Here is a 19,369-nt window from a genome sequence, read left to right as displayed (position 1 = left end):
TAACTTAACAACAGTGATTAAAATTGAAAATGAAGGAGCGGTGAGAAGGAAGAAGAAAGGGAACTTGGTAGCTGGCTAACTATTACTCCTCTGGTTTGAGTTTCGACTATGGCTCCGTTAGATCTTGATAAATACGTAGAAATAGCGAGACACTGCAAATACTTACCGGAAAATGATCTAAAGGTGAGTTGAAGTCGCTGGAATTAACGTAGGCGAGTGTGTGTCACTATCACCATTAGCACTATTTGCTAACGGTGTGACTAAACCAAGTTTGTTCAACAAGCATTGCTAATAACTCATCTGCTAGAAATTACGTGGAGGCAGTATTGATTATTGTTATTTTCTGCACATTTTGCTAGCGTCACCGATAATACTGACCATCGGCTTTCAAAAAGCCGAGGAAAAAGGTAAAATTGGCCGCGAAGTCAAAGAGGAAGTTGTACTGCTTTACCTAATGCTACAAGCTAACAGTTAAGTGTTTGTCATGGTGGGGAACCACGGCAGACCGAACAGAGGCACATTAGCACTCTGTATCAGTAGTACCGTTACCCACTAAAGCTACTTACAGTAAGATTAGTGTTATCTACTCTTATTGTTTGGCACACAAATGTGAGGTAAAAGTGACACAAACACGTTTTGGGTGGAATATTGATAAATGCAGTGCTATTTATTGTTGAAACCAGACTCAGTTTGATGGCTTCATAATTCTGCAGTTTTCTTTGTAAGGAAGTAACTTTGCCCCGTTAAGAACTGTAACGGTCTAGGGAACATCAGGTCTTTGTAGCTTTGTAACTTTCCTGAGCCCTCTTACGTTATTCAACAGAAACACAAAGTATTTTAATGCAGGGTAAATTTCACTGTCTTCTGGATCACCCATACCTGTTTTTAAGATTGAATGTAGAGTCTCTCTCCACTCCTCTCACATTTTATCATCTAGTAATATAGTTGATCACTTTGCTTGCAGCATTGTGCTGTTATAATGCTGCATTGTAACAGAGTGACTGACTTATCATTGTCACGCTTATACTTTTTCAGAGATTATGTGATTATGTTTGTGATTTGCTGCTGGAAGAATCAAATGTTCAGCCAGTCTCTACTCCAGTTACTGTTTGTGGAGATATTCACGGTCAGGTAAGCCTAACTAAATTGACTTCTCTTTATACCAAATCTTTTGGTTTGTCCTGTAAGAATCACTGATAAGTAAGTATAAAAGTAGTGACAGTTTCAAAACTGTGTGTGTGTGTTTGCATTTATAAAGGGCATGCACAACATGAATGCAGGGAAAAGATTTTTTTTTTACTGTATCTATGAGTTTCTTTGCAAAATCGTCCATTGATTAATAGTCTTTAGTCTTAGCCTAAGTAAATGTAAACGTTACTCAGTGTTGGCCTCTTTATTTGATAGTCTGTTCTTCTATAAAATGTATATCTGCATGGATAACATGCCATGTCAAATGCTAAATGAATTATTTCAAATTTTATTACATTGCTATTGCTACTTTGGCACTTTTGAACAATCATTGTCTGAAAAAGAAACAAGACTAATTGAGTTCTCTTTAATGTTCCTGTCTAGTTTTATGATCTTTGCGAGCTTTTCAGAACTGGAGGCCAAGTTCCAGACACAAATTACATTTTCATGGTAAGTGAATATTTCATTATGTCATTTATTAAACCCAAATAATGCAGATGCTGTCAGTCATGTCTGATTTTTGTATGTTGTTCATTTTAGAAATTCCCCTTACTATGCAGCAAGGGATAAAAGGGGATAAATCATGTCTTAGAGTTGTATTTTCATCATATGCACAGATGATGAAATGTACAGTGGGCATGGTGGTTATCTCGGAAGAAATGCATATACAGTGGATAGTATTCAGACCCCTTCAGTTTCTTTATGATTTGCTGAGTTGCAGCCTTAAATTCAACTGATACATGATTTGGAAAGGCACACTCCTGTGTACATAAGGTTTCACAGATGGAATCCAGTCAGGGTGTAGAAACATCTCAGTGATGATCCAGAGAAATGGGAGGTACCGGAGCTAAATTTCGAGTGTCATAGCAAAGGGTCTGTTCAGTTTTTTTTCTTTGTTTTTTTTTAAATAAATTTGCTGAATTCTGTTTTGGCGTTGTTATTACAGGGTATTGTAGGTGAGGCAGAGAGTGATTTTTTTTTTTTTTTTAATTTTAGTTTAAGACTTCAACATAAGACTGAAAAAAGTGAAGGGGTCTGAATACTTTCCAAATGCACTGTATGTGAGCACACATTGCATATTTCAAATTGCAGTATCTGAAAGTGGTTACAGTATGACTGACATTAAAAGATGACACATAAAGAAAAGTAGTTAGAAAAATTGTATATAATAATGTTATTGTATAAATAGAGATGATTTAGTACTGTGGCTACTCTCCTTAGAAATATGCATCCAGCGACAATAACCACAAAGGCACAACACAGGTGCTGTAAAAAAAAAAAACCCCAAAAAACCATAGACAACAGCTAAAGGCTTAATGGAATCACTGGAGCTTGTTGACGTCTCTGTTCATGAGTCTGTCATGCACAAATCATGGCTGCATGGATATGGACAAAATTATTGTCCTAGTTATTTTTGATCAATATAGTGATTGCAGTTATTTTTCACAAAATCCATTGATTTTAATAACAAAATATTCTTATTGTACTTTCATATGGAGTTAATTTGACCATTGCTTTCACTTCCATGTTGTACTACATTCCTGCTAATATATCAATCATTGCATGAAAATAAAGGCTGGTCCTTAGTCACAATGCACCTCTTAGAAGCAAAATATCAATAAAATAGTGCCAAAACATTTTGCCCAAAATGAAAACAACACAGCACTGCTGTATGGCATAACTAGCTATGTCTGAGTTGACTTTGGACAAAGAAGTTGCTGGTGTTGTGCTGCTTTTCCACACCGACACAAGTCTCAAGAGCTTTGCATATGATTTGTTCTTGCTTAATAAGCAAGTTCAGAGCACATTTTATGATTAACGCTCTGAAATAAATCTGATGAATATCCCTCTGCCCATTCCATAGCAAACCTACATACAGTCATGGAAAAAATTATTAGACCACCCTTGTTTTCTTCAATTTCTTGTTCATTTTAATGCCTGGTACCACTAAAGGTACATTTGTTTGGACAAATATAATGATAACAACAATAGCTCATAAGAGTTTAATTTAAGAGCTGATATCTGGCCATTTTCCATGGTTTCCTTGATAATAACCAAAATCACTTTAAGTTCTTACATCAATAGCTATGGCATTGTACTGCCAAAAACAGTGCTTTTAGGCATTTCATGTTTTCTTTTCTGTCTCTCTTAGTCACATGATACACACAGGAGTTAGTACTTGATTGCATAACCATTGTTTTTGATGACTGCAGCCATGCGTCTTGGCATGCTCTCCACCAGCTTCTGACATTGTTCTGCTGTCACAGCAGCCCATTCCTGTTGCACAAATTCAAACAAATTTGCTTTGTTTTTGGGCTTGTGGTTCTCCATTTTGAGTTTAATGATTTTCCACAGGTTTTCCATTGTATTTAGATCTGGTGATTGAGCAGGCCAAGGCATGGTTTGAATGTTCTGGTTCTCCATCCAGGCTTTAACTGACCTTGCCGTGTGGCAAGGGGCATTGTTGGAAAATCCAGAGTTTTCCAGCTGATGGAAGAAGACTGTTTTCGAGAGTAGCCCTGTACATGACTGGTTCATTCGCCCTTCACACAATTGCATTTGCCCTGTTCCACCCATGCTGAAACAACCCCAGATCATCACTGATCAACCCCCATGTTTTACTGTAGGGGCAAACAGTCTGGTTTGTAGGCTTCTCCAGGCTTCCTCCTAACCAGTAAGTTGGCTGGAGTGGGCATCAACTCAAAATTGGATTCATCACTGAAGAGAACCTTAGCCCAATCATCAACAGTCCAATCCTTGTGATTGGAAAGAGTAACTGGGCCTTCTGCTGCCTTTCGTTGATGAAGGGTTTCTTCCGTGTCCTGTGTGACTTCAGACCAGCTTCAAGAAGTCTGGTTTCGAACTGTCCTTGATGAACAAGTCGCATTTCTCGACAGTGCCCACTCATTTTCAAGGTCCCAGGAGGTCTGACGGCTGTCTTGGAGATCTTCAGTTTTTTTGGCTACCTGTCTCTCACTCATGCCACTTTCCAGCACTGCCAAGATGGCTGCCTTTGTGGCTTCACATAATTCTTTTGTTTTAGGCATTATGTGAGAGCTGACAACGTCTGAGTTGTACTACGGCTTGACTGTAAGCAGGAAACAACTCCAGGCCTTTGCATGTGCAGTGCTGCTTATGATATGAAATGGCCTCTTATATACCCTGGGAATACAATTCAGCTTAAGCCTCACACCCATGGCTGATTAGACAAGGTTGTGTGTTACATGTAGCTTTAGCCAGTATAAGCTTATTGGCAAGTAGCAAACGAATTTTTCTGTGCCCAGGTTGTTCATATATGAAGACGCACTGTATCCAGGACACAGTTGAGTTGTGTTTTGATTGTTTTTTTTTTTTTAGAAGGCTGTTAAATGTTTTGTGTCTAAGGGCATCCTGTTTTCCTTTTTTCTAGGGAGATTTTGTGGATAGAGGATATTACAGCTTGGAGACATTTACACACCTGCTGGCTTTAAAGGCAAAGTGGCCGGATCGTATCACACTTCTACGTGGAAACCATGAAAGCAGACAAATAACTCAAGTGTACGGCTTTTATGGTGGGTAACAGCTTATTCAGTGTTACTATTTATACACATTTTCTGTTTCACAAGCTCATTGAACCACATTGCCATGTATGCTCTGCTTACTTTTAGATGAGTGCCAAACAAAATATGGAAATGCAAATGCCTGGCGGTATTGCACAAAAGTGTTTGACATGCTGACCTGTGGCAGCTGTAAGTTCATTCATTGTACTTTCACATTGGTTACTTGATGACATTTGCCTGCTGTTTGTTTGTTTAACATAATCTGATATAACCAGATATCTAGAACTGAACCTGATTATATCACCCCATTAAGTCCTTTGTGCTTACTTAAAACCTTTTCCCAAACTGAACTCAGTATATATAATGCATTGTAATGAAACACATGTCCACACTGGCTTTCATTAAACTGGTGTAATAATCCTTAAATAGTGATCTTGTGCATTCACATACTGAAGTGAAGGTCTGACGACAGAGTTTCATAATTCACATAAATGCACCATTCCTATATGTGGAACTCAGATCTGTGCTATTATTGGATGATCAGAGATGGAACACCCACCTACTAGTTGGTAAACAAACAGTAGTTAGCAAAAGTGGAGCTGGAGGCCATAGGCCTGTACGATGAAGCAAGGTTACTGGCTTAATCAGGGTAACTTCAGGAGTAACTCAGTGTAACTTCCCGATTAACCCGCGCTGGTGGATAGGTTTTACCCAAGGTCTGCTGCCATGGTAATTTACACTGCATGTCCAGACTGCTCAGAGCAGGTTATGATCGTGGTTAACTCTGTGCTGTCCTCTATAAGTACCGCCTCACATTTGGAAGACCCAATCAATATTTGCACAACGACTGGGTGAGGCTCATTGTGCAGGATGAGGTTGTTTAAAGTCCGTCTCAATAATGAAAGATTAAAAATATATATAATATAATAAAAAATATTCTTTATTCCATATGTACTTATTTTTTGCATTCTCCGTCTCCTAAAAAGAAAAACAAGTTAGACATGGTAGAAACACATTCGTCAAACGATGGTGCATGAATAGCAGTGCCTTTTTTACAGCAGTTTTTCTGCTTCAAATTTACATTATTTAATATGTAACGTTTTTTTCTCACAGTCAAGGTCAAGCATGCATTTACACAGCAAAACACACTGAGAAAGAACATGGCAGGATTTAGAGTCATTGTTGGATATTATCAGTATGAATAATTCTTTTAATAGGAAAGGAGAAGCTCTGCCTGCTCTGAGAGGCCTGAGAGAAGGAAGCCATGGGTGGGGAGAGTGGTTGATTTAAAAGACTAAAATGCAACCCACTCAACTGTACATAAGACAGGCATGTAAACTACATCAAATAGTTTAAAACTGGGCTGTCAAAACAACACGTGGTATTATCTTCTACATAAAGTGTGGACACTGAGCTGCCACCAGCGTCAGAGGCAATGTGTCAACTATAATGAAAGTATCGTAATATTTTTCACATATTTTACGTGTCCTTACAGAAAACATAAGGACACTTCATTTATGAATTTCCTCGATCTGAAGTGCCTTGACAACAAGCCTCCCTGACTTTGTTGGCAGTCACAGTTTAACACCGACTCACCGACTCAACTGACCGACACAGTACCATTGTAATACAAGTTTAGGGAGTTAAATCCCAGTAGCTTAAACTCCCTTTGTAGTACAGGCCTCAGGACAATGCCATCAATAGTAACTATATCATTAGAAAATGTGCTCTTGAGGTGTCTGTGACCAAGTTCAATAACATGAAGTTTTGAGAGAAAGGTTAGATATGGTCTATATTTGGCTAATACGCCTGGACAGAGAGAAGGCTTTTTAAGAAGAGGTTTAATTACAGCTGCTTCAAAAGACTATGGGACATAGCCTGCTAATAAAGACAGATTGATCATACCTATTAAAGAAGTACAAACTAAGGGTAAAACTTCCTTAAGCAGCCCAGTTGGGATTGAGTCTAAGAGACAGGTCGATGGTTTAAATGAAGAAATTGTTGAAGTTGGTTGGTGAAAGTCGATTCTAAGGATGTTTCTAAGGATCTTGTGGTTGGAGATAAATCAGTGCTGGATGAAGGCAGGAGGTGGAGATTTTGTCTAATAGTTAGAATGTTACCATTAAAGATGCTCATAAAGAGGGAATAAATTTAGCATAAGAGTCCTCTGTTACATGGCACTGAATTAAACATAAAAAACTGTAATTCTGAAACGGGTTCAGACTGCATGCTAAAACATGTTTTAATCTCTAATCTCAGTTGATAGATGAGCAGGTACTGTGCGTCCATGGAGGTCTTTCACCAGACATCAAGACTTTGGACCAGATCCGCACCATCGAACGCAACCAAGAAATTCCCCACAAGGGGGCCTTCTGTGATCTTGTGTGGTCAGACCCAGAAGATGTGGACACCTGGGCTATCAGTCCACGAGGTGCTGGCTGGCTGTTTGGTTCCAAGGTTACTAATGAGGTCTGCTGTGATGTCAATATTTGAAACAAATCTATTGGAAACAATAATTCTTTTGACCCTTCGTATTTGCATATATGAAAGTAATGGTCATATCTCTTATGTTTTAGTTTGTTCACATCAACAATTTGAAGCTCATCTGCCGTGCGCATCAGCTGGTTCATGAAGGCTACAAGTTCATGTTTGACGAGAAGCTAGTGACTGTGTGGTCAGCGCCAAACTACTGCTACCGCTGTGGAAACATTGCATCCATCATGGTCTTCAAGGATGTGAACAGAAGAGAACCCAAGCTGTTCCGTGCTGTCCCTGACTCCGAGCGCGTCATACCTCCTCGAACAACCACACCCTACTTCCTCTGAGTTGTCTCTGTTCTACCATCTCTGCTCATTAGAGATCTCAACTCTCAAACTTATTTATATGAAATATATTTTAAGAAAGTAACATCCCTCTCAGGGCTACAGCATCTTGAGTAGAAAAGGGTTTCTTCTAAGGCTACAATCTGTACCATACTCACTTTGTTCTGTCATAAAGGAAGAAATCCTCTCATACCCCCAATGAGAAAATTATACTTTAAAATTTCTTGATATTTTAAATTTGTGTGATGAAGAAATGTTAAATGGTTTAATTTTGATGTTCTGTAACCTTCTAAAGCAAATAAAACATTCAAACAAAGTGGTGCCAATAATGCATATTCAAATAAAATGATATGTATATTTCTTAAAGAATGACTTGCAGACTTTTGAAAGACTAGTTTCTCCTCTTAGCATGATAATTTTATGAATTAGGAAGCAAACTTGTTAATAATTGCTCCTGTTTAAACACCTCAGATGCACAAACAGCTGCTGAGCCCTTCCTACAGCATTGTGCCTTAAATGCTGGTTTCATGTTAAAATGTCATTTTTCAACCTTTTGTTATCGCAGATACTATGTATTTTTTTTGGCAAACATCCACAAGGGTCTGTCTTAAAGTGGCATTTTATTTAGCATTTTCTCATCACTGTCTATGGTATGATGAACGCTGTTGCAGCAGTGGCTTTTGTATGAAATAATCATTTTAATTTGAAAATTAATTTTACAATGAAAGTGCATGTCCTTGAAGAGCTCATCTCAGTAGTCGTATTTGCAGTAGAGAACTGTTCAATTTGATGTTCCCCATTTTTGTAATTTGAATAAAACATTATTCGTTGAATCTTGTTAATAGTAGTCCATTGAATCATACAGGTTTTTATAATGAAGTCCTAACCATTGTAAAATGTGAGCAAGAACAATGGGATCATTCTGCTGTGGCGTCTATGAATAGGATGTGTTATATGGTTGGTGAGGAGGAATGCTGAAAGAGAAAAAAGTTAATCTGATAAAGGAAGAGACTCATTAGGGTATTAACTGGAACAGGTAAAGGAAAAGTTACTATGAACTGGGGATTAAATTATTTTCCCAGAGTAGTCTTGTTCATGCTCTACTTTGTATTACATTTCATATGAGGTACATAGCGCAAAGTGTCCTTGCTAGTGACACAGTCATTTTCCCATCCAGCACCTACATTGTTTAATTAACAAATGCAACAAACTCATCTGAGCACCCATGGGCATGTTGGTCTTAAAATTAGGTGTGGACAGGCACATGTGTGGCACAAGGTGGTTGAGAATGACTGAGCTAAGATCCTGTGGGACTTCCAGATCCAGACTGACAAAGTGATGATGGCTAACCATCAACAGAGGAAGGCAGTAGTAATAAGTGTAGCAATCCCAAGCAACAACAACATTAAGAAGGAGGAACATGAGAAGCTCAAAAAATACCAAGGGCTGAAAGAGGAGCTAGAAAAGATGTGGAGAGTAAAGGCAACAGTGGTGCCAGTGGTAATCTGAGCACAGGAGCCTGTAACTCCAAACTGGGAGAGAGGTTCAGATGTGCAGATTCCAGGTACAACATCTGAGGTCTCTGTCCAGGTGAGTGCAGTCCTAGGACCATGAACCCTCAAACTCCCAGGCCTCTGGTAGAGGACCCGAGCTTGAGGAAGTCACTGGAGTAGTACACATTACTAAAATGCACAGTGTAAAAAAACAAATAGATACTGTTAAAAACATTCACAAAAGTGGAGACTTAATAATGAAATCAAATGAAAAGGAAAACAGCCTCATACAGTATACAGAAGATTTTTAGCAATAAAGAGATTTTGATGTTGATGTTTTCACAACATGGTAACAGCTGGTGAATTTTAGTGTTAACTGCTGATTTCAACTGACCCATCATCTCTAAGCTTTTTCATTTAACCTCTCCCATGGTTCTGAAGCAAACTTAGTGAGAAGTCAGTGGATCATGAGATTCTGATCTGTTGGACACTGAGCAGCTTTCAACCTTTGGGGTATTACGGGCCTGGCACATGGGCATCTCACTGGTGGTAATGAATTAGGGGCAAGTGCAGTTCTTTTATTGCCAGCAAGAGAGATTTAACAAATTCTAAATTAAAGTAAAATCAACATTTAAAATAATAATATCCCTATTTGACTAGGTGAACAAATACATTACATTTTAACAATTATTGGGTGGTTCAAACAAAAACACACACTGAAAAAGAACGTAATAATAATTAATTATAATAATATGATTATCATGAAATTAACTCCACAAATTAACACTAAAAGCAAGAGCAACCTGATTTCAAATAAGAAAAAAAGGCTGGCTCAAATAATACAAAAGATTATATGGATTATGGTGTTATGTTAATTATTCCAAAATTATTATTCCAAAATTATTATTATTTAAAACAGAGGATTTATTAGGAATAAGAATTTGGAAATTGAAGGACTATATCAGGTCTACATATCCCAATTCATTTGATGAACAGGAGGAGAACATTTTTTCTTGATTAATATTAGATTTATGAATTTCTAGCACAAAGGAATCCCATTTTATTTTTAAATGATATCGAGTGCTTCAGTGAGGAAGTTTTTATTTTGAAAAGTTTGACCCGGAAGTAGCTAGCCAGTTGTACTGGAGCGAAGCCAGCGGCTGTCTTCACCCTGCCTTCTTACTGAGTAGCTTTTGGGCTTCAACAGACAGCGGTTCTAGTATCCACGCTGGTGGGGGATACGGCCCGTAAGACAGCGGTCCACCGTCAGTAACACACAGTGAAATGCCAAGAAAGTCGCGCTTCGCCAACAGAGCTCACCGAAGCTTTTGCACTGATTTGTGAGCAGCATCTCTGTGGAGCCCCTGTTAATTGACGCTAGCCGGCTGGCGAGGTAAGACGAAATGTGTGTTACAGCCGCTGCACCCAGGTCTTTATTACATGAGTCATGTTATCTTTGATATCAATACATTACTCTCTAAAGGGTGCTGTTGATACCTGTGACGTAAATATAGTATGTATATATATATATATATATATATATATATATATATACTGAATTCACTTTGACGATATTGAGGATGATAGAGGGCTGATACAACAATAATACAGAGCAATATCAATGTTATAGGTTACGGCCCAATTAAGCTTGGGTAGATTGATGTTAACCGAGGCTATTACAGTCAACATTAGGTTACATTTCAGCAGAGACGTAATTGATAATTGATGTGTTGTCTCTCAAACAATACGCCAATGGTCACCAGCTATCCATGTGCGGCTCATTAACGTTAAATATTCAATTCTGCTTCTCAGGATCTCTGCGTATTTTTATCATCTTGGGGCAGTAGGAGTGTTTGTTACTGAGATATACGTAAGCCACGCAGGTGTTTCCGACCCTTCCTAATGGCAACACTGTGACATAACTGAAGGTTTTCGAGCAAAGAATTCGTTAGAGATAGACACATGATGCACAGCGGCTATCCTGCTGCCTGTCTGCGACACTGAAGGCTTCCCTCCATGTGCACACACAGACATCCTATCAAGGAAGGTTAGGGGCTATGACGCTATAGTCAATCAGTTCCATGACAGAAAAAAACTTTTCACTAGCTGCAAATGCTTTTAATTAGGCACTAACTGAACATTGTGACCTGACTGTGTGTTGCTTTGACCTGATTGCACATTCATCTTAGCAAAGTGGAGGTTTGCAGCTACTATGAGAATGAAATCTGGGACAGCCCAGGTCAGCCTAAAAAGGGTGACCATGTGACACATTTTCTCCATAGTTTCTTATTTCTATTCATGTTTAAGTAGGTCACCTGTAAGACTCTCAGACATCTGCAACTAGCTATGTCTGTTTAAAGACAACAGTATGGATAGCAACATGTTAAATATGAGTAGGTTATTTTCACTTTTTGAAATGTATTTCTTGTTAAAGATTTACAAATTATTAGCTCACATTGGTACAAATGGTATTTTGGTCTGGTTGCCATCGGTTCCAGTATTTTTCTACCTGTGTTTTTAGAAATACTGGTACTTCTCCACAGTCTAATACAGTATTTCTTTTTCTGTTTGTAATCAGGTGTGAAAAGTCAGTGTCATGACCGGAGCTGAGACTGAGGATGATATTCCATTAGGTGAAAGAAAGACTGTCACAGATTTCTGCTATCTCCTGGACAAGTCCAAACAACTCTTCAATGGACTAAGGTCAGTATTACTTTTTTGTCACTGACTCCCATCTGCTGGATTGCTTTCTGTAATCAACAATTCACTTGTGGGAAATACATGCACATGCACAGGAATTATATGTTAAGAATCCAGCCCAGTATCCTTAAGAAGTATGGGATACTGGCAAACTTGCCATTATTAGTCAAAATTAGGAGTAACAATTACGAACATTAGTCCACCTTAAGTTTAGTTGCTGCCTTAAAATGTAGGAAAACCTACCTTGAAATGACAGTTGGTATTAATATGGTTGAGGTTTGTTGTTGTTGTGAAGTTGTGAGTTTATATAGTGTGGCATTGTATGTTTGTTTAACAAGTTTTCTTTAATAGATGATTTAACATAGTAGTTTTAACTATCTATCAAGTTTAAACAACAAATTGTAAAAAACAACTTGTAGAACTTAAGTTAAGAACCAAGATAGATGCATCAGTCTCATGTGGCAAATTACTTTCTTTGTCAGTGTCATTATACAGTTCATTTATATTTAATATGCTCATCCAGTATGAACTGTGAGTTATACAGATATGCCTTGAGATGAAGTGTCAGTTTTTCTTTTGTTCAATTCAATATAATTTAATTTATATAGCGCCGAATCACAACAGAAGTTATCTCAAGGTGCTTTTCATATAGAGCAGTTCTAGACCATACTGTTTAGATTATTATAATTACAGAACAAGCACTAGGTGACAGTGACAAGGAAAAACTTCCTTTTAAGAGCAGAAACCTCGAGCAGAACCAGACTCAGAGTGGGGTTGTAGGAGCAGCAGGAGGTTTGACATCACAGATCAGATTCTACAGCTCTGGTGGCAGAAATACCTGCAGAAAGAGACAGAGATAGAGAAAAAACAGCACAAAAACAGGAAACGGAAGATATTGAGTTAGTAACATATATTTATGGGCTATGAATCCATACTGAAACTCAGTGAATCACTGAAAATCCCACAGCAGCCTAGGCCTATAGCAGCATAACTAAGGGATGGTTCAAGCCTGAGCCAACCCTAACTATAAGCTTTATCAAAGAGGAAAGTTTTAAGCCGACTCTTAAAGGTACAGAGGGTGTCTGCCTCCCAGACCCAAACTGGGAGAAGGTTCCACAGTAGAGGAGCCTGATAACTGAAGGCTCTGCTTCCCATTCTACTCCTGGAAACTCTGGGAACCACCAGTAAACCAGCATTCTGGAAACACAACGTTCTAGTGGGACTATAGGGAACTATACGCTATTTAAGATAGAATGGTGCCTGAGCATTGAGGGCTTTGTAGGTGAGGAAGAGGATTTTAAATTCTATTCTGGTTTTGACTGGGAGTCAATGTAGAGAGGCTAACACAGGAGAAATATGGTCTCTTTTTCTAGTTCCAGTCAGTAAGGGGCCAAGTACAATAACTTTTGTCTGAGTTCAATAGTAGAAAATTGCTGGTCATCCAAGTCTTAATGTCCCTAACGCATGCCTGAAGTTTAATTAACTGATTGGTTTCATTAGGCTTCATTGACAAATATAATTGTGTATAATTTGCATAACAATTGACATTTATGGGGTGATTCCATGATAATGATGCCCATGGGAAGCATATACAAGGTGAATAGAACTGGTCCTAGCACTGACCCCTGTGGAACTCCCTGACTACCTTTTTGTGTACGTTGAGAAATTGTTATTAACATGTACGCGTGTTGTTGTTGCAACTTAAGATGGGTTTGACATTATACTTGTTGTACAGGAGAGGGTTTGTGCAGTTTGTACAGCTTTTTTCCACTATTTTGTACACTGGTCATTTGGTAGTCTCAAGGGCACAGGTCACTTTCTCCATACAGTTATTTGTTGACAGTTGTAGTACAGTCATTGTTTGTAGGAGGGTTTGACTGCAGTCATCTCTTTGCGATGGCTTTCTTGCTGGCACCCAAGACTATTTTAAAGAAATATTTATTCTATAAAACATGGTTTTGGGGTTTTTACCCAGGTATGATTTGACAAAAGAGTAGTCAACTTCTGTTCGTTCTTGTCTCTTGCCAATATGACAAACTTATAGGGCAAGCTCTGAAAATATGAAAATGGTCAGCTATTTTTTTTGTCACTTTGTCTCCAGCATTCATCCTGTCCTTGATAATCCCTTTGAATAAACTTATATTGGAGTTACAAAATATTGAATTGTGTTGTTCCAACACAACACTGTCCAGGACATTGAGTTGGATTTAGTCTGGCTCCAGTCACCTTCGCATATCTCCATGGCTGATTCTTTCCTCCATTTTGTATTCTACTTTTATTTATTTATTAATTGGTTTATTTATTTTCTTATACTCTTATTTTTACTTACAGTTCATTTTCTCCAAAAAAGACCCACAGCCCACCCTTATAGACCCTGCAGAAAGAAGGTATTTTAAAATGTTGGTAATGAGTGATGTCAGCAGTTTGTCCATTATCAGCATTCTCTTTGGTGACAGGGTTTGAAAGAGTCTCTACAAGTTGAGGTAAACTCTCCTCATTCCCTTTGCAACACTTCTGTCTTGGTTTAGCGTAACGCTAAAAATAATAGTGAAATACAATAAATAATATCTAACAGGAATGAGAAGGGATTGTGCTAGTGAGGAACTAAAAATAACAACATTAGTACAACATACATAACGAAACAGAAAAAACAGGGCCGTTAAATACAGTGCATTCAGAAAGTATTCAGAACCCTTCATTTTTTTCACATTTTGTTATGTTGCAGTGTTATGCTTAAGTCGTTAAAAGTTATTTATTCACTTATCAATGTAAACTCAATACACCATAATGACAAAACTTTTTTCTAATTGACTGAAAAGTAAAAACTGAAATATACTGGCCAAATTGAGCAAACGGGGATCAGAGATGTGCTTTGGCAAGAGAGGTGACCTAGAACACAATGGCCACTCTGGCTGAGCTCCAGAGATCCTGTGTGGAGATGAGCTTTATGGCCGAGTGGTCAGATGGAAGCCTCTCCTCAAGTCAAGTCAGTATTATTTATATAGCGCTGAATCACAGCAGAAGTTATGTCAGGCACTTTTCAAATAGTGCAGATCTAGACTGTACTCTTCCCACTATAAGCACCACTAGGTGACAGTGGCAAGGAAAAACCCGTTATAAGAGCCAGAGACCTTGAGCAGAACTAGACTTAGGGTGGGCGGCCATCTCCCTCAACCTGTTTGGATGAGAAAATCTTTGGATGAGAAAATCTGCATAATGTAGATTCCATATAGAGATTTAAAGCAGTACTAGTAATAATAATAATCATACAGTACTAGTAGGAATAGGACTAGAAGTAGGGCTAATCATTTTAAATGCTGGCATTGAGCAGGATTGTAGGAGCAGCAGAGGGCTGGCTGTCACAGATCAGACTCAGCTCTGGAGGGAGAAATATCTGCAGAAAGAGACAGGAGAGGAGGAGAGAAGAAAGTGCACAGAACTATGGAAAAGGGAAGATATCGAGTTTGTAACATGTATTAATGAGATATGGTTACCTGTAGATGGAGAAAGAGAGAGGAGCTCAGTGCATTATGGGCAATTCCCCACCAGTCAAGGCCCATAGCAGCTAGGGCTACACGATTAATCATCTTAAAATCACAATTTCGATTCAGAGCTCTATGTGATCTCATTTCTAAATGCCAACCATTCTGCTGCCTTTTCATCAGGCACAGCAGCTTGAACTAAACAAACACTGCTATCTTCTTGATTAGCAAATGACAATGCAGTACACCATGTGATTCAGAGAAGCAGAAACCCAAATAAACCTCGTAAGAGCACCTGAATGACAGCATTCAATGACACTGTAAGGCCAGAAGTTGTGTTAGGACAAATAAAAATGGCAAAATTAATCCAGAAGAAAACCCCGCTGATGGTGGTAAGAACCACTCTACTGTGATGTTAGCATAAGGCTGCAACATAACAAAAAAGTGAAGGGGTCTGAATACTTTCTGAGTGCACTGTATGTCATGTCATGTTACATAAATGAAATTCTAATAACAAACATATTCTATGAATTGACACAAAAGATACAACAATAAATGAGGTCATAAGGTAAAAGGTCAAGTAGTCTGGCTCACCATATAAGCTCTAAGCCTAAATTTAAAGCTTTTTAATTAATAATATTAATTGATTTTGTTAACTTACTGCAAAGCAGATAAATATGAATTTTACAAATTCTTCATCAAATAAAACACCAATAAATCTTGCTATGGAAACCTGAGAGATAGAAAATTTTTAAATGAAAAGACCACATTAGATAACTCTTGTTTTTAGTAGTTGAAAAATGTTTATGTAATATAAACACAGCAAGTCATTAATGTATGTGAGGAACAAAAGGGATCAAAGAATGGAACCTTGTGGGACACCACAAGTAATTTGTAGAGCTGCCTCCACCCATTTCACTGCCTTACAGTTCACACACAGAGCACAGCAGGGGTATCTTTTTGGCAGGCTGTAAACTTTACAGCCAAGTCTTGTCTTAAAATCACATCTATCACAAGACTGTGATGAAGGTAGAGACTTTATGGAAATTAAGGGCAGAGTGACTCATTTCTGTTGATAATTCCTATATACTATCAGATACTCTCAGCTCTGGTGTCAGGTAAGTTCTGTCAGTCTGCTGAGAGCTGCATACCCGTCACTGGAAAATTATTGTTGCCGCTGCAAGGCTATGAAGTTGCAATTATGTGACTCTTCAGAGGGCTTTTAATATGAAACAACGGTGGAGACTATTGTTCCGACATACTGTATATCGCGCGATCAACATCTGGACCTGTGTAATGCATTTTTGTGACCACTTGCAGGTGCGCATTTGCAATTTTCAACATGGAGCAGAAGCAGCACCATGTTGAATTCTGCAAAGATATCCATCAACAGCCCAGGATGACCCAACCTTCTTGTCAGAAATCATCATCGGTGACAAGTGGTGGGTCTACGGGTATGAACCAGAGAGCAAACAGCAGTCTTTCCAGTGGAAGAGCCTGTAGTCTTCAAGACTGAAGGTGTGTCATGCTCTTGTTCCTTGACATTCACGGGATGTGCACTGTGAATTTGTCCCAGAGTGTCTGACCGTCAACACAGAGTCCTACTGCACCATTCTGCTGCGTCTGGGAAGACATTCAGCAAAAATAATCTGAACTGTGGCACGATTGCAATTCAGTGGTCCATCATGACAATGCACCAACTCACAGTGCATTTTAGAGTGTTTTGGCTTCAACACTGTCATCGCTCCCCATCCACTCTCCTCACCGGATTTGGCTCCCTGCTACTTCTTCGTCTTCCTAAAATTAAACTCAGGCTGAAGGATCGCCGCTGTGACACTGTGGAGGAGATCCAGCGTCTGTCGCAGATAGTGCTTGACGTGCTTTTAGAACGGAATCTTTAGGGAGTGTCTATACTTCGGTCTAAAATCTCAGATAGATGTTTAGAGTTGACATCTGGAGACAGCAAAAACTGTCTAAACATACAATATGATTATTAACTGTAAAATTACTTAAAGAACCTTGTACTTTGGATATTATACAGTTTACATACTTGGAGAATTTGGGAAAAAAGACATTTATCTCAAGATGTTTACAACTCTGACTTTGCACCATTTCAGTAGAATGGGCCAGATACATTTATTCTGTTATTCTAGAGTATGGAGACACCTTTCAGTTGTTAAATCAGAGAGGCACAGTTTTCTTTCATATTTTCTGTGTTCATTAGGAAACCTAAAATTTTAACATTGTTTTCAGTTAAATGACTAAGATTACTAAATAACAAATCTAAATTGCCTTGCCACACACTGTATCAATGTTCTTATGCATCATGGTATGTAAGAAGGTTGCCTGGATGCTCCTACCAGAATCGAACAGATCATTTTATTTATTTAATTCAGGCTAGGATCAAGTCCTCAGACTGATTCTTGATTCAGCGTTTTAGATGTTTTTGTTGTGATATTGTGACAGTGAATATCAGAATACACTCAGAAAGACTGTGGGGTGCAAATAGACAGACTGGCCATCTGGAATAGCACGAGTTTTCCTGCTGAGTTTGTGAACCTGTCATCTGGTGGTGAGCCAAGCAGGACAATACTGACAGATGGAAAGAAAAGGCCAGGCTCTTGAACTGGACAGATAATGTACTGATGAATTATTTACAAACTGCATTGTGATTATTGATATTCTGGATATTTTGGATTTAGAAATAAATTTCAAACTTAAACTAAAGAATGATTGAAAATTAACTGTGAGAACCACTAAGTATTTGTTGTCATTGCCACATTTGACTTTTTCTTCAGATGAGGTATTTTGCTTTGGAATGTAATGTGGTGGTGATTTCTGTTGAATAAAGCACAAACGCAACTCTTGTCTTTCTGCAACTTTAATTTCTGTAGCTTTAATTCAGCATCTCCACTGACTCACAGCAAATTTAAACGCATGAGAAGTTCAAATGAGCACAGAGCAAAGGAGATGTCAGGTTTTATACATGTCTGTGAGTCACACTATCTAAGTCAGGGTTACATACTCTCTTGCCCTTGGATACAAAAACAGCATCTCAGAGGATAAAACAATTGGGCCATCTTATCTGTCCTGACATTGACATTGACATTGATTGATTTGATTGATTGATTGAGTTTGAAGATACCTGTGAAGTGTGTTACCAAATTCTTCAGATTTTTAGCTTGACACAGTACAAATTCCATCGTCAGTCTGAAGAATACATAAGTTCTGCAAATTTCCATTGTATTTCTCCCCTTTGGGCATCCTATGCTCACAAAAAGCAAAATTACCCATTAATCAAAATCATACGCAAAATTTTAATCACAAGGATGAAAATGACCAAGGTTAGGAATCATTACATTTTCTGAATTGCCAAAACTCTAAACCCCATTTTCTAAACTAAACTGTCAACTGCCAAAATCAATCATCAAATCAATCACACAGTTAGAAAAACCTTAAACACTGTTCATCTGGTTAGACACAGTTTGCAAATCTGAAACACCCATTTTGCAAAACTCTAAACACATTCTCATTCAAAAAACACATTTTGCAGAGAGAGAGAGAGAGAGAGAGAGTTATTTTCCGAAAATGTGTTTTGGCAATTCAGAAAAACTATATTACTGCGGGGTGGCACGGTGGTGCAGTGGTTATCACTGTTGCCTCACAGCAAGAAGGTTCAGGGTTTGCCCAGGGCTCCTCTGTGTGGAGGTGTTGCAGTCAGTTCCCAATGATGTGATTGATTCCTCCTTGACTGGCAAACATCATGTCCATTGCCATCCTATGGTGATGGCAGGAAGCAAGAATATAAAACAGATTCCCTCCACATGCTGCATCCCAGGTGCCAAAGCTTGTCCATTGGTGTCATTGTATGAGCGTAACCTCAGCTTTCCCCCATTATTAGTGTGCTGCCTCTTCATGAGTTTGAGAAACAGGTGGTCCTTAGTGATAATCCACACCTCTCTCCCTCACAAATACAAGGCAACGGAAAGCATTGGCTCACTTAGTGATGTTGATGCACCGTGTATGAGAAGTAGTTTGTGGTCTCAGTCACTCTTTTTAAGTGGCTGGTGTACAACCAGGTTGCTTTCTCAGTGACTTTTACTGCTGTCTCCACATGAGGATCTGTGTGCTCTCCAGTTCTCTCT

At 38.6% G+C, this 19,369-nt stretch overlaps 2 protein-coding genes across 3 annotated transcripts in view; both read left to right on the top strand.

Moving 5' to 3' along the window:
- ppp6c (protein phosphatase 6, catalytic subunit) lies at window positions 1-8,382 on the top strand. Its single transcript, XM_051072818.1, has 7 exons — window positions 1-183; window positions 1,036-1,131; window positions 1,573-1,638; window positions 4,598-4,739; window positions 4,836-4,945; window positions 6,981-7,196; window positions 7,304-8,382. The coding sequence occupies exons 1-7, from the start codon at window positions 109-111 to the stop codon at window positions 7,550-7,552; spliced, it is 954 nt and encodes a 317-aa protein (XP_050928775.1). The 5' UTR covers window positions 1-108; the 3' UTR covers window positions 7,553-8,382.
- Window positions 8,383-10,157: 1,775 nt separating this feature from the next.
- The window catches only part of scai (suppressor of cancer cell invasion), a 36,574-nt gene continuing 27,362 nt past the window's right edge, over window positions 10,158-19,369 (top strand). For both annotated transcript variants that reach the window (XR_007813820.1, XM_018701910.1), the window contains exons 1-2: window positions 10,158-10,435; window positions 11,621-11,745. Coding sequence is in view for 1 of the 2 variants with exons in the window: in XM_018701910.1 (XP_018557426.1) it covers window positions 11,639-11,745 (107 nt within the window). In the remaining variant the exon portion in view is untranslated. The remainder of the gene's footprint in view (window positions 10,436-11,620; window positions 11,746-19,369) is intronic.

The sequence above is a fragment of the Lates calcarifer genome, linkage group LG9 (assembly GCF_001640805.2).
Source record: "Lates calcarifer isolate ASB-BC8 linkage group LG9, TLL_Latcal_v3, whole genome shotgun sequence".
In the NCBI taxonomy this organism is placed as follows: domain Eukaryota; kingdom Metazoa; phylum Chordata; class Actinopteri; family Centropomidae; genus Lates; species Lates calcarifer.
Note: the sequence above shows the minus strand (reverse complement) of the source record. Positions and strands in the feature narration are given on the sequence as shown.

Bases quoted from the DNA above. Each gene is read 5' to 3' on its own strand.
- ppp6c (XM_051072818.1), top strand. From the start codon at position 109: ATGGCTCCGTTAGATCTTGATAAATACGTAGAAATAGCGAGACACTGC. The intron at 184-1,035 runs GTGAGTTGAAGT...ATACTTTTTCAG, and splicing joins TACCGGAAAATGATCTAAAG to AGATTATGTGATTATGTTTG. The intron at 4,740-4,835 runs GTGGGTAACAGC...GCTTACTTTTAG, and splicing joins TCAAGTGTACGGCTTTTATG to ATGAGTGCCAAACAAAATAT.